Below are 14,351 nucleotides of genomic sequence, written 5' to 3' on the forward strand. Positions count from 1 at the left end.
TAAACAATCCTGAATATACCTGCTTAACAAAATCCTGAGCCAAATTAATTATGGCAGTGTCTGTAATCACATCACTGCAGTGATCTGGTTTCCCAGCACCAGGAATACATCACACTTAAGGTCTAGTGATCATCACAGCTGGGATACAGCTAATGCTGTAGCCAGCCTGAGCTTTGTGAACTTGGTCGTTGCTATTGAGAGAAGAACCTACTCTGGAAGTGGCATTTCTGAAGAGGAGAGAATTCCCAAGGACCAATGGTCTTCCTACTGGAGTAAATTGGTATAAAACCCACATGAAGGCCAGAAGAACCTAAGACCTTTGTGTCAGATTTCCTGAATGCTTGTCCAGTGACTCAAAGACTGAGACTGATGTTAGTTTTCTGTAGCATTTGGGCAATGGATGGTCTTTGGAATTACTGCATAACGTAGACATTAACAAAGTTCTCCTGTCTTTGATTAATCTGGTTTTAAAGAGGTGTGAGGCAGCCACAGCACCTTTTATTTCCAGGATAAGATGCAAAGATTCAGATTTTTCAAACAAACCCATGGAAGTGTGAGGCTTGGAGGCTTGGGTTGTTTTGTGTTTTGGTTTCTTTTTTTTCCCTTTACCATTGTACTTAATGGACTACATCACATGGCTTTGCTGATTGTTGGGGGTTGGAACTAGATGATCTTTGAGGTCCCTTCCAGCCCAAGTCATTCTATGATTCTATGATCATTTTAAAACTTAGTATACACCTTAAGATTAGCATAAATGGCCTTACATTTGTGAGACTGAAGGTTCATCAAACCCAGTTTTGTCTCAACAATGGCCGTAAGCCTAGGAAAGACCACAAACAAGTCAAGATATAAAATGGTTGAGTATTTTCCTTGTCTAGTTATTTTTCTGAAATAAATGTCACTTTAACATATTTAGTAAGTCTTACTACATTTTTCTTTCATGACATTGTACCTTCCGGTGGAAACCTTTAGCATCTTCAGTATGCTCTGGAAATGCATTCCATGTGTCCACTAACACACCTAGTACCAAGAATCCTGCCACCACAGTGAGCTTCACAGCCTTCCTAGCCTTCCTCCCATTGCCCTCTGGGATAACTTTAGTCCTGAAGACCTTTGCAGCCACAGCTTGTCCCTGTATCCCAGTTCAGAGTCACTCAGCAGGAGCTGGGAAAGCAAAGCAGAGCTTTAGGCCACACAAGGCAAACAAGATTTTGCTTGTTTGTAGGTGAGCTACAGGCAAGTAGCTCACCTGTAGTGGCTTCAGTTTATTTTCAACGAAGTGAGAGCTTATTAGGTCAGCTGCAGCTCACTGAAGATATTGAGTGCTGTAATTGTTGTGTTAAAACAGAAAGGCTGTATCCTGCTCAGGTTATGTAGTGGGTGATGGATCTGCCATCAACCTTAAGGGTGAGGAACCATGCTTGAAGTTAGTTGTTACACTGTTAAAACGCCCTTTCTGCCTTAAAATAGCTTTTTACTTACCTTCTTTTCTTACCTACTTATCCTCCTGTCCTTTCTTTATCCCTTTAAACCACTCTGAGATATATTTTTTCCTGCTAACTGGCATTTGTCTTTCTTGGTAACATTTCATACCCTCAGTCATGGGATTTATCATCTGTATTTTTGGCTTTTCAACTTCTCCAGAGGGATCGAGCATCTCTGCATTGCTGATGATTCATATCCACTGTCTCCATGTCCTACCAGTTTTAGTACTCAGATTTTAGTCAGTTTTAATCAGCTACTGATGTTGCCAGAATTCTGTACATTAATGAAGTGTGATTAGCAGCTCTGGAAAGCACCAAGTTTCATAATTTAAAATGCAACAGTCAAAATGATATTTGTACACATAGTTGCCTTTTGAAGTGGGGCAGTGGGTAGCACTTTGCCATAGCTGTGTACTTTCAGGTTAACAGCTGCTCTCTGGGTGCCTCCCATTGACAGTTGGGAGGCACTCACTGACACAGGGGCAGGACATCACTGCTCCACTGATCCCAGCAAAGCCACAGCAGTCCCTGGGTAGAGCTGCTTGGGACAGTGACAAGAGGGCTGGAGTAACTTACTGCTGGTCGTGAAGCGTGCTGCAGCAAGAGGGAACCACTGCCTTGCCAAAACCAGTGAATGGTGGTGCCCTTCCTCTGTGGGAGGCAGAATGTCTCACAGAGTTTTTCCAAATGGAGCCTGTTGGGTCACCAGTGAGTTGGCCTCCTGCCTGGCAATGAAATTCTCATTTTCACTGAGCTTGTGCTGTTTTCCTTCTTCAGCCTCTGCATCTACTGCTGGTAGCAGTGTGATGTTTTTTATTGAGGGAAGAATTTTTATGTCCTCACCCACGGATTTAGTGCCTTTACATATGGCCCAAATGTGCATAGACTTCCTCTCCTTCTAATGGTAAGATCAAAGGCAGGGTGTTTTTGAAGCATCTTTTATCTTACTTATGTTACAGGAAAAGCCAGGGATGCCCACTTTGAACTCCTACCACTCAGAACAGTCATTGAGATCATACTTCTCAATAATCTTTTAAGAAACTACCATGCTAAAGGGATTTCTTAAAATTTGTATAAGACTATTATTCATTTTTGTAACATTTTTTGTTTCACATTTGAATATTTTGGGATCATGTGTTGTAATTGCAGACATCACTGGAAAAATTCTCCTATTTAAAAATTACTTCTACTTTATATAAAAGCATGATGCTTTTTCTCCCCCACTGCCAATGAAAGTAATTGTCAATAGCATTTAAATACATTTTGCAATGCAGATATTTCAAAACACCAGGGAGATTGCTTCTGGTGGATAATCTCTTCTGGTTCTTAAATATTCAGGTCCCTTTAAAATGAATCAATCCTCTGGGTTTTGTACTCTTTCAGACATAGACTTAGTTTAGCTCACCGTTTAACCTTCACATTTTTTTTAGTAAGTGAAACCAGGTTTGTTAATCAGTAAAACTGTAGAAAAAACATACTAAGTCAGGACTTCATAATTCTGAAAGTAAAATGACAACTAGTACTTAAAGACAGCTTTTTTATTGTTAAGTTACTTTACCGAGGTTAGGTTAAACAGATGCTCACAGATGTTGATGGATTAGCTGAGTGTCAGTCATTGTCAGAACCAGGAGCACAGCCTTTTTTCTTCTGACATTATTTTCAATCTCTTAGTCCTTCCCTTCTCTCTTTTCTTACCAGTTTATTAACAAAGAGTGAAGAAAACCATGGTCTTAAAGTAGTGATACTTGTATAGCTAATGGAAGTACTGGGATTGAGAGACTTCAGGGGAACCCAAGAACTTGGAAATGGTGCTGAGAGATGATGACTCACCCAAAGACAGAACCTTCAGACTGTTGAGACAAAGGAGTGTCTGGGGTTAGTGAAGACTGCCCGTGGTGCTTAGGAAGGAGAGTATTCCTGACAGGGACTCAAAAAGGTGTCTGATATTAAAGAAAGAATCCTTCTCACTTTGGGATGTGCTCATCCACTGCTGCCCTACCTTCAGCTCCAGAGACAGTGTGACTCACTTGTCAGTGAGCCCTGTGGAGCAAATGAAGGTTATTTCTCAGGTAGATCACGTGCTGTCTTCTCGTGTGTTGCTTATATAGCTTATATCTGCTTTACAAGAGTCAGAAGAGACTTTTTAAAGGCTTAATAGTGTCCATGCAGCTTTTGAAGTCTCATTCTTAGAGGTCAAGGGCTTAATCAAACCTCCTTCTGCAGAGCTTCAGCATTACTTATTACTCCTCTAGGTATTCAATGATTACATTGTCCCTTTTTAATCCATTGGGAATCCTTTCAGTAATCTTTCAGTTTACACCATGGCTTAGTTAATTTGCCTGTTTTACTTTCTGGCAATTAATTGTAAATTTTTGCTAATTCCTAAGTTAGCATATGTCATGTTTTAAGAAGAAAAACAACAAAAAGTCATCTTAAGAAGGTTTTCTCTTTCTACTTATGTCAGCTAATATATCTGAGGCCTGAGGACTATTATATACTCCTGTTGGCCTCTTGGTGTCTTTCACAGGTGCTTTTAGTATGGAGGGTCAGGCTGAGAAACTGCCCTTGTGCAGCTATGGCTTGTGTTTTTGGGAGGGCTGAGGCTGTTTAAATAATTATGCAATTGCAAAGTATTCCAGTTCACACTGATATAGGAGTATATCATTATTGAAATGCTGGTAAAGCACCTGCATCTAGTGCACCATAAAGGTTTTAGGAGAAATTCTGCACTTAAATACCTTAAAAATATACCTACAATAGAGTTTCTTTTGATGCAAGTACATGCCTGTACTTTCTTGTCAAAGTAGTGAGAGATGTTGCAGTTAGAAAATTGATGTGTTTTTCTTTGCCACTGTAGTTTGTAGTTTGTGATCTCATTGCAGTTTAGGTTGTAAGTTTGGGTCGCAGAATAGGGGTAAGTATCAATGTTTTTCTGAGCATTATTACATGTCACTCTTTAGTCTAATACCAGGTGTGGTAATATCCATCAGGAAAAAAGGAATACAAATGTTGACTCATCTTTTCTTCTTTTAATTCCCTAGGATTATGATGGCTTTTTTGAATCAAAGGAGAGCAACACTGTATTCTCCTTTCTTGGACTGAAACCTACTTTGGCATCAAAGGTTAGTGTAGTATTGCAGACTTTTCCTAGAATTGCTGAGACGTTGAGATTGAATTTTCTTTGATCCCTGTGTGGGATGGAACTCTGTGTTTGGATGCATCCCTGCTGTGATCCATACCTGGTCCATATCACCTTAAAGCTAATGAAGTAGTTGAGATGGTTGTAAGGAAAAGTGAAGCATTTTAGATGAAAAACATATACATTGTAATAATTTGGGACAGCAGATTAATTCTGTTTAAAGATTACATTCTTCTTCACATTAACAATCTAAATTGTAAGCAACTGGCTTAATTACAACAGGAGACAGAACTAGAATCTTAATCACTGGACTTTCTAAAGCCTTGCATAATGGCTCAGCATTTATTCAGTAGGCATTAATATATATTTTTTTAATGCTGAAATGCTGGAGCAGTCAGAATTTATATTAACTTTTTTGAATTTACTTTTAGCAAACACATATTTAGAGGTCAAAACACAAAGCCATATAGCATCTTTCTGTTGAGGGCAGTATAAGAGAGGAAATTTTATTGCCATATGGAAGTCTTGTTCAAACAGACTGTGGTGCACCTTTTGGCAGTAGATCAGACACAGAGGGGAGGACTTTTCTTTCCTTGGATACTGTAGATATAGATATATTTGGTACTAGTCCTGTTTCAGGCCTGCGTGGTAGCTCTTGGGTATCTCTAAGTTCTTCTGCCAGGAATTCATTTATTTCTGGATCCCTTTAGGGACAGGAGGAGGAAGGAACCTCATCAGAGAACCACAAAAGCAGGTTATTTTGGCAGCCTGCCTCACTTTGTAGCTTAGAGAACTTGTCCTAGTAAAAAGATGATGTTCTGATGCAGTCTGGAATAGCAGCTTCTGTGCAGCTCTGTTCCTAGAAAATGTGGTGTTGGGGGCCTGGAGGGGTGTCTATAAACCTGCTGCTTCACTCTGGTGGTACTTCAGAGGTTTGCATCCTCAGCTCCCAAGTGGTCTGCGGTTAGGGTCACCTTATATGCAAAGCTCACAGGTACTGGAGATGAGAATGTATTCATAACATTAATATTATGTTAATAATAATTAATAATGCTCTTTATTTTTTCTCTTTTCAGTAGGAATCAGAGCCATAGAAAGCCCATGTGAAGTATCCACAAGCACATTCCTGAATGAGTGACTCTATTCTTCAGCACATAACAGCTTCCCTAATGGATCACTGTGATAGAGCAAACGTGTGTCATTAGTAGTAGTCTGCTTGCCATGAGATGGTGCTCTCCAGTAATGTGGAGCTGATAACACACATATGAAACAGGACTGAGGCTGGGCTACTCGCCTTCCGTTGTAGAAATGCTCACTGTTGATGTCTCACTTTTGTCATTGGATTTTGCAATTTGCCCTCATACTCTAACAGGCATGTATGTTTCAGAATGAGGAGTGGAAGTGTAGGGCTTGTATCATTCATGGGTATACTTATGTAGTCATGTTCCTTACCTTTTTTAATTCTTCCCACTACTCTAGTTCCAATTAGCTCATCATGATAATTGAAGTGCTGTGGTTATGATGATGTTTGTGCTGGCTATGATCCAGAAGGTAAAAAGCATCAATCTTGAGATCTCAGTCTAAGCCAATAACTGCCACAATTTTTGCTCTACATTTATTTATTGTGATGTTTATTCTAGATCATGGTTATTTTAAGAGACATGGGCTGCTGATCTTGTTAATGAAGACTTGATTTGTTTAATGATGCACATTGCAACTGACTGTTTAAAACAAGTTGCTATCATGAAGGAGGTGCCAAAGTGAAATATTTTGACTTGTTTCCAAATTCAGGTGAAATGTTCAGTTTAACACTTGATGGCAATACTGGGGAGTTCAGAAGAGCTAAAGGGACTCTAATAGCTAATGATAATATGAAGTTATCTCTTAACTGAGAAAGTCTTAACACCCAAGGTTGGACCTCTATATAGCTGGACTGTTTAAAATTAAATTTTGCCAAAACTTCAGTTTACCTTCAGTAACACACAGCTCCACCACAAGCCATGTGAGAGTCAGGGGGATACTTTGAGAGCCAGGTTTCAGTCCCATGATGGTTAAACACTCCACCAGGGTCCAAGAGCATGCCTAACTTGCCTAGCTTTGTCCTGATTATATCCCCAGGTGTGGTCATGTGGAGGTGCCTCAAAGACAGTGAGAAAGCTGAGTGTGTGCTTTACCAAATGAGGCCAGAGAAGTTGTTCAGCTGAGGAACAGGAGCTAAATAAAGGAAGTGGAGATGATTCCAGTGGGACTGCATTGATGCACATTGATGCACAGCAGAACTGAGGCCCATGACGTGCCAATAACCATTACAAAATGCATTCTAGACAGGAGTAAAATTGCATCATGCATTCTGAATCAAATCTAGATACATAAATAACAGCTATGCTGTAATGTAGCTTTTACTCAAGTGATTTCATTCTGGCAAGGTAGTGCCATCACAGTGAATGTCCTTATGTCTTTGGGTAAATGAAAAACAACCACTATGTAGAAAAGCCACTTTGCAATCACAGCGTCACTCAGACGCTGTGGTTTGAAGGAAGCCAGACTTGTAAAAATGTCAGAAAGCAACACTGTCACAACACTGTGAAACAAATCACTTCTGTTGACATCATGATGGCATACCAAACATGTCAGAAGGAAGGGACAACTGAAGGTCGCCTGGTCCAGCAGGCGAAATTAGGCCAAAGAACCACACTAGCTTGGATCAGATGTGGATTTGTCTAGCAGAGCATTAAGAATATCCAGAGATGAAGATCTCATAATCTCTGGGTAACCTGTGACATTGCTGCAGTGCTTTCCTTGTGAAAACTTTGTCTTTTAAAGTCCAGCTTTGACTCCTAGGCTTTAATTTGAGGCTGCTGCCTTTGCTGGGTTTTTTTTTGGCACTCACAAGAAGAGATTGGCACCATTGGTTTTTTATGGCCCTCAAGATGGTTATAGGCTACTATTGGGTCACCTCTTAGCTTTCTTCTTACCAGAGTGAACAAACGTTCTGAGCTAAAGAGCTAGATGGAGCAAGAGCACACGCAGATTTGAAGTCTGTGGTTGTATTAGCAGTCAAAATCTTTGCCAGAGCACCTTCTTTAGAGGAATCTTGAATGGGCATTGATGTTTGTACGTGCATTTTTAAGAATTATGTTGTCTGTGTCAAGGTACTGTGACATTCTTGTAACCAATCCCATATTTTCATGAGACTTGAACCTCACTATAGGAAGGGAATATGACATGAGATGGAGCTGTAGATTAACTTCACCATGTTCAATATAACTATTCCTAAAAAGAAGTTAATATTTAACTTTGTAAATGAATAGGGATATAAATTTACGTAATTTTGCAGTTGATTACAGAGAAGCCATCCTGGATTTATCATGTACTTGATACGTTGTAAACTTTGAGAACTGCCTGAAGTCCCAGGTTTGAAAAATTTACCTAAGTGTGTAAGCATGTACACGTGAGTAATCCTGGGTGAAATCCCAGGCTTACTGATGTGAAAGGAAAAAAACCACACTGATTTCTCCAGGGGTGAAATTAGTTTCATGTAGCTACTTTTGGATTTTGATAATTGTAGAATAGAAGGCTCTCGTTTAGTGGAGAGTTAGCTTGTTTTAGCTGTTAAGTAAACCTGGCTTATTTCAGAGCATGTGTGTGAGCATAGTCAGTGGTATGGAGGACAACACTAGCTCCAAAGATATCCTGCTTGCCTGCATGGATTGGCAGTGAAAGTCCCTTAGAATGTGTGGTTTTGAATTATAAATAGCTAGTTTTAAAAAAAAGTATATATGTTTGAATGTGAATTTTGTCTGTTGTACGACAGCCTTATTTTTGTAATGAAAGCAAGTAGACTTCTAGTTTGTTACACAAGATAATCTGGAATTTTTTAAATCAGTTTTGTAGTAATGAAATGTAGCTATCAGGTAATTGAAAAGGTCTGGGGAAACTAGAGACATTTATTGAAAGAAATAGGAAATTCTTAATTCCGTTTAAAATTTTGGCATATAAAGTTATGCTTAAGAACCAAATGATCCCAATTTTTAGCTAACACTTATAACTACCCCACTTTTTAAAATGGAGAGCAGAGTGAGTGAAACTTAGTCTTTTTACCTAGCTAAAGTTGCTGTGTGGGCTGACGTGCAGGCGCACATTCACTGTATCAGTGGCTTTGATAGAGATGTTTTTGTTTGTGCCACACACTACTGGATAGTGCCTTGCCAGAAAGAGGACTGTTTCTGTGGGGTCTTCTTAGATGTGCTTAAACTTTGAACTGAGAAAGGCGTAGTTTCTATAATGCTATTTTTTTAATAATGCAGTAAATTTATTTTGAGGCCTGAGTCAAAAGGCACATGCTTTGTAAGACTGAAACAGTTTTTGATGAGTCTTCGGAACTCTTGATTTTTCCTAGGTGACTTTGTTTTTTAATTTTCTTTTCCTTTTTGTTGACTGTCTGGAATCAAACCTTCCAAGGGAAGTGAACCTGGAGTAAAGCCCATAAGTTCATGTTTACACTTTCTTTAAAATAGTGTCTGATTCTAATGTTGAGCAGCCCAAGTGCTATCACTGAAATGAAGAGCAGCTGCCAAGCTCTCAGTGGATTTCTTGGTTGTCCCTCCCTGTCCTTCTCCATCACCAGGCCGTTTATTTGAGGTGTCCTATTCAGGCAATACCATGGTTCAGAAGCAGGACCCTGAGATTGCCTTGTGGCCCTTCACAGGAGTGCAAGAGTGAGATGATCGCCAGGAAAATGCCAAATCCCATTAGTTTCCAGTAACTTATTCACTGATTTCACTACACCTTGGCATGAGCAGTGGGAAGAGGATGGAGCCCCATGTATTCACCATCACAGAGAGCCTGAGTGGAAGACCTAGAGCAGAATTGCCCACAGCTTGCTGTGGCACCCTGAGCAGTGGTTCTCACAGGGCCCCTTGGCTGGCAGTGACACGTGTGGCTCCACACACCACTGCTTTCCACAGGACTCCAGCTGCATCATGGCCCGTGCTTCACCCTCCTGCTCCCTAAGGAACCTGGGAAGGAAAACAGAGAGCATCTTGAGAGCAGTCTTTCAGCCAGGGCAGATCCAGCGTTCTCCCTTCTTCCTAATCTTTACCTCTTCCTCACGTGTGTCATCCTGTCCTGTGTAGACCCACCTGTGTCACAGCTTGCACTCCCGGCCATCTGTGACATCCCTGTGGGGTCCCCAGCGCACAGCTGGCGTTCCCCTGCACGGCGTCAGTGTTCTGTAACTCGGTAGGGGAGGGAGCATGTTACATCCTAGGTTGTGTACACATTATGTATTAAACTGTGTTCATCTAATAAAAACTGAAATTCAAAAAAGAAAATTGCGCTGTGTTGTATGTGCTAAAAGGAACAATGAAAAATATGAGTTTATTCTTGCTGTAGCTTGCTCTGGAGGCAAGCCTGGTGCTTTGGTTTGGGCAGCCTCTGCAGAACTTTTCACCTGGGATGGGTGAGCCTGATTCTGTAAGATATTAATTGCCTTTGACTGCATGGGAATTACAAAGTGTCCAGAATACATGCTGGTTTGGGGTCTCTCCAGGTAAATAGTAGTAAAGAAAAAAAAAAAAAAAAGAAAAAGGGGATGATGTATTGTCTTCCATTTTTTATACTTGGGTTACCTGGAAATAAAGGATCCTTTGGGATGGCTTGGTCACTGGAGACAGGAAGTTTTCACACAGTGAAGTCTTGTTCCTGGGGCTAAAACCTTCACTGCTTTTTACATCTGAAAGGAATGTGAGCTCCTGGTTTGCTTGTCCACTTTACCAATCCATAGAAGGTAATTAAATACATTTTACCAGTTAAGTGGCCAACCCAAGGTACAAATTGCATAATTACAGTCTTTCCTTGATTCTCAGTCTAGTAAATAGGTTTCAATACCTTATTGTTCCTGTCTAAAACTTGCCCACTGTCTATTGTGGTTGCTGCCATGAAAAATCCATTTGTGACTTTTGCTGCACCCCAGAGCAAGGTTCTGTGCCATCCGCTTTAGGCAGGATGCATTAAAGAGGTACAGATGGAATAGGCAAGCCTGAAATGCCTGCAGTGGGATCCTCAGCTGATGCAGGATCAGTAGCACTGCTCTGAAGTCAGCAGAGCTGTAATAGCTCAGCTCTTATGTCATGGTGGGTAGAAGCAGACAGATTTTGCCACATGGGTGGGCAGGATCTTCTTGGTTTGCAGAGGAGGTGATGTTGTGTGTCACTTTGCTCGTGTAGCATCACAGCCTGCACTCTGTGTAAAAACTGGTGGCACTGCCTTTCCTCCTACCTGGCTGCCAGAGACCACACTGAGAACAGAAAGCAGGCAAAGGTCCCATGGTGTGGCATGCCTTGCTGTCATCCTTCCATGCATCCCAGCTCATCTGCTCCCTGTGCCAGGGAAGCATCAGTGCAAAAGAAGTGCTTGAAAGTCATCACTGTGTTTGTACACATGCAAGCATGTGTGTGCCAGTCTGTCTGCATCTCATTCCTACTCCAGGGGTGTCAGTCTGGGCTGTGACAACATCCCACTGAACTCTCATTTGCTTTTGAGGTGCCAGAAGGATTTGCTTGGTTCATTCCCTAGATTTCAACCAAGCTGTCACTGAAAGTGCCTGGATGGTCTCATCTGAAGTAGCCTCCTCAGGCTGCATGGTGCAGCACAAACAAACATTTTGTGTGCAAGTCTTCTATATGATTTCTTTAAAGGTGACCATTGCATGTGATTCAATCCCCTGGTAAATGTGGGAAACAGAAAATTACAGATTTAAGGAACTAGCACTCAAAAGGGCAGCTGGAACCTTGAAAAATCGTGTTCAGAAGACAAAAAAGAAATTGTTACATTCTGATTTGGAAACGGGGAGTTGAGAAGCACAGACCTTGAGAAATGTGTGCCAATCTCTAGCTGCTTGGTTGCTCCATCCAGTTTAGCTGTCCACAGTACATACATCTAGTTCAGGAAACCTCACCCACCAGGGAGAGCCCACACTTCCAGGTCCAGGGATTCTATCCCCTTCAACCATGCCGCACAGCAACCTGTGCTTATCTTTCCTTTGTACCTCTTTGGAGAACAATTCCACTGCAATCAGTGAATATCAAGATGTGAAAAATAAGAGCTGAAACAACATCTCTCTGTGTTACAGGACCTTCCACAAATAAAGCTGGCATATTGAGTTACTCTGCTGGGAACCCAAAGGGAAAAAATCAGTAGCTTGTTTTTTTGCCTTGTTTCTTTGGGTGAGGCACTAATGGTATCAGCAAGATTTTGGAAACACATCACTGTGAAGTGCCAGAGTTGAGGGTGTAGAGGACTTCTAGCCCCAGATGCCAAGCAAAAGCCATCCCAGCTTTTCTGATTTCCAAAGGGACCCGACCACAACTGCACCTAGGTATGAGGGGTTTGTTTCACCAATGTGTGACTAAAGCAGTGAGGAGCACATCAGTGCTGGCATGGAGACAAACCTGCAGAAGGTAATCAGGAGTCTAGGGGCAAGGTCAGGCAAATGATCTGGAGCTATAGCAGATGAGGTTTGCTGAAGATAATAGCTCAGGTTTGTCCCATTCTGCTTCTCCAGCTGCTGCTATGCCATTACTCCTCTTCATTGAGTAGTTCCAGTTCACACCTTCCCAACAGGAAAAGGGTAATTGTCAGATTTGACGGTTTCTGCATGCATTTCCAAGATAGCCTCAACCAGTTTTCCTTCTTTCCTGCCAATTTGTGTGTCAGCTTCTCTTTCACAGGGCAAAGCTGTAAGGAGAGCACACACAGTGCTGGCTATGGCGTGGGTGTGGTGCTCCAGCCTGCAGCACATAAGCTCCAGTCCATCCTGCATTTGTAAAACCCATCCCATGGAGCCCGATGTTAAGGCTACCAGTTCTTCCCTTCTCTTTTCTTTAGATTCCCTGAATTCCGCAGTTTTATATGCTTAATGGAGGGAGGTGGGAAGAATGGAGTTGGGAAGAGGTCAGCCTTTCAGGTGTGAGAATTAAGAAAGCTGAAGCAGACTTGATCATGATATGAGCAGCACACTAATGTGTTCAGATACATAACATTTATCATTTAATTGTGGATTTTCTAATTAAAGCTGTATCTGGGCTGTATCCAGCTTTTCTGCTTCAGTTTTCTTTGCTCACACACCCATTTTGTCCCCCTTCAGCTATTGCCTAATGGCTGTCTGCTGGGAATAGCCCTTGCAGAATCCTTTGGTGATATCAGCTGCCTGGAGCAGGGACACAGCCATGTGCCCTCTCCAAAAGGCAGGAGTGCTGCTTGCTGAGATGGCTGTGGACCCACAAGCACTGCCTCTGACTGGTGCTGCAGAGTCTGGTCATTCTGCTGCCACCCTCCCACACTGAACCTGCTAATGTCTGTTTGATGGCTTCCCCTGCTGACCCCCAAGGTAATGCTCTTCCTATGAGACTTCTGTAATCATTAGCACTCTTGGCATAATTTTCCTTCAGCGCTTTTTATTCTCTGGCTTTTCATAGCTTCAAATCCTCTGTTTTTCTTCCTGGTTTTGATGGATACGCTTTTTTTTATTTTATTTTAAATATGTTCCGTGAGTGGCATAAATTTGAGTTTAAGCCATGAAAGGGCTTTTGGGTCAGAAGAGCTATACAGCATTGCTGTGAAATATGCTCTTGAGTCATTAAGGTAAATTGCTGTAGCATCAGTGCTGCTCCAGCTGGACTATAATACTTAAGCCCTAAGTGGCCATTTCATGTCCTTTCAAACATTCTTGCTCTGAACAAAGAGTGAGTATCCATCAAGCCCACTCATACCTACCAAAACCTGCAGAGGGGATGGCCTTTCAGTGCAACAAATTTCACGGTCTGCATTAAACAATCAGCCCAGAGAAGATTCTTGGGTTACAGAGACAAGTCCTCTGCTGTTTCTGTTGTCACAGAGTCTTTTTCATAAAGCTACACAACTCCAGCTAGAAGCACAACATTGGATCTGGGTTGATATTTTTTTCCTGTGGCTTTTTTTGGCTCTGAGCAGGTTGTCTCAAAATCCTGCTTCTCTTGCAGCAAAAAAGAAACTTTCTTCCAAATTCCAGCTGAACTTTATTTGTGGGAGCTTGTCTTCATCGTCCTGGTTGTTCTTTCATCTGAAGAAGCCTCCCTTGCAGGAGTTACCTGTCATATGAGCTGGTGTCTCCTGCCTTAGCAATGCTTTTTTCAGGTAGAAGAAGTGGCTGAGCCAGTGCAGAATCCAGTTGTCCTGATGGCACCACGGACATCCAGGGCCAATTGAGATCCCCAGGATGAGGAGATTCCCACTAGTCAATAGCATGGAGTAGCTTCATGAAGCAAGTCCAGAATGAGCTCTTTAATTACTTCAGCTAGTAGAATTCATAATTAGAGATGATCCTGATACTTGCTCTCAGTGTCTTGGCAGAAGTGTTGCTGTTTAACAGTTTCTCATTTTAGCCCTGATTGAGCTATTGCTCCAGTTTAGCATATTTCCTGGCATATTGTGTGGGCAGATGAAAGAACTGTGCTTGCTAAATACATGAATTAAACATTCTCTTGACAGACTTTAACCTTCAGTTAATTCAAAGGTGTCAGGAAAATCGCTAGCCAGGGATGGACTCCTTGAACTTGCAACAGCTGCAGGAGCAAAATACAGACCTGGAAAAGACCATGGGTAGCCAGCCACCTTTTAAAACTTCTAGAATTTTATTTCCGTTTAGTAGATAGACATATATATTAAAAAATGTTTGTAAAGGCAGATCC

At 41.6% G+C, this 14,351-nt stretch overlaps 1 protein-coding gene across 2 annotated transcripts in view; it reads left to right on the forward strand.

The window, feature by feature from the left end:
• SH3BGRL2 (SH3 domain binding glutamate rich protein like 2) overlaps nucleotides 1-9,956 on the forward strand; it is a 38,647-nt gene extending 28,691 nt beyond the window's left edge. Inside the window, exons 3-4 of one of the 2 annotated variants that reach the window (XM_063389525.1) lie at nucleotides 4,526-4,606; nucleotides 5,700-9,956. In XM_063389525.1, the coding sequence (XP_063245595.1) occupies nucleotides 4,526-4,606; nucleotides 5,700-5,702 (84 nt within the window). In that variant the 3' untranslated portion in view covers nucleotides 5,703-9,956. The remainder of the gene's footprint in view (nucleotides 1-4,525; nucleotides 4,607-5,699) is intronic. The other variant, XM_063389524.1, reaches the window with a different exon arrangement.
• The last annotated feature ends 4,395 nt before the right edge of the window (nucleotides 9,957-14,351 follow it).

Source organism: Prinia subflava, chromosome 2 (genome assembly GCF_021018805.1).
Source record: "Prinia subflava isolate CZ2003 ecotype Zambia chromosome 2, Cam_Psub_1.2, whole genome shotgun sequence".
NCBI lineage: Eukaryota > Metazoa > Chordata > Aves > Passeriformes > Cisticolidae > Prinia > Prinia subflava.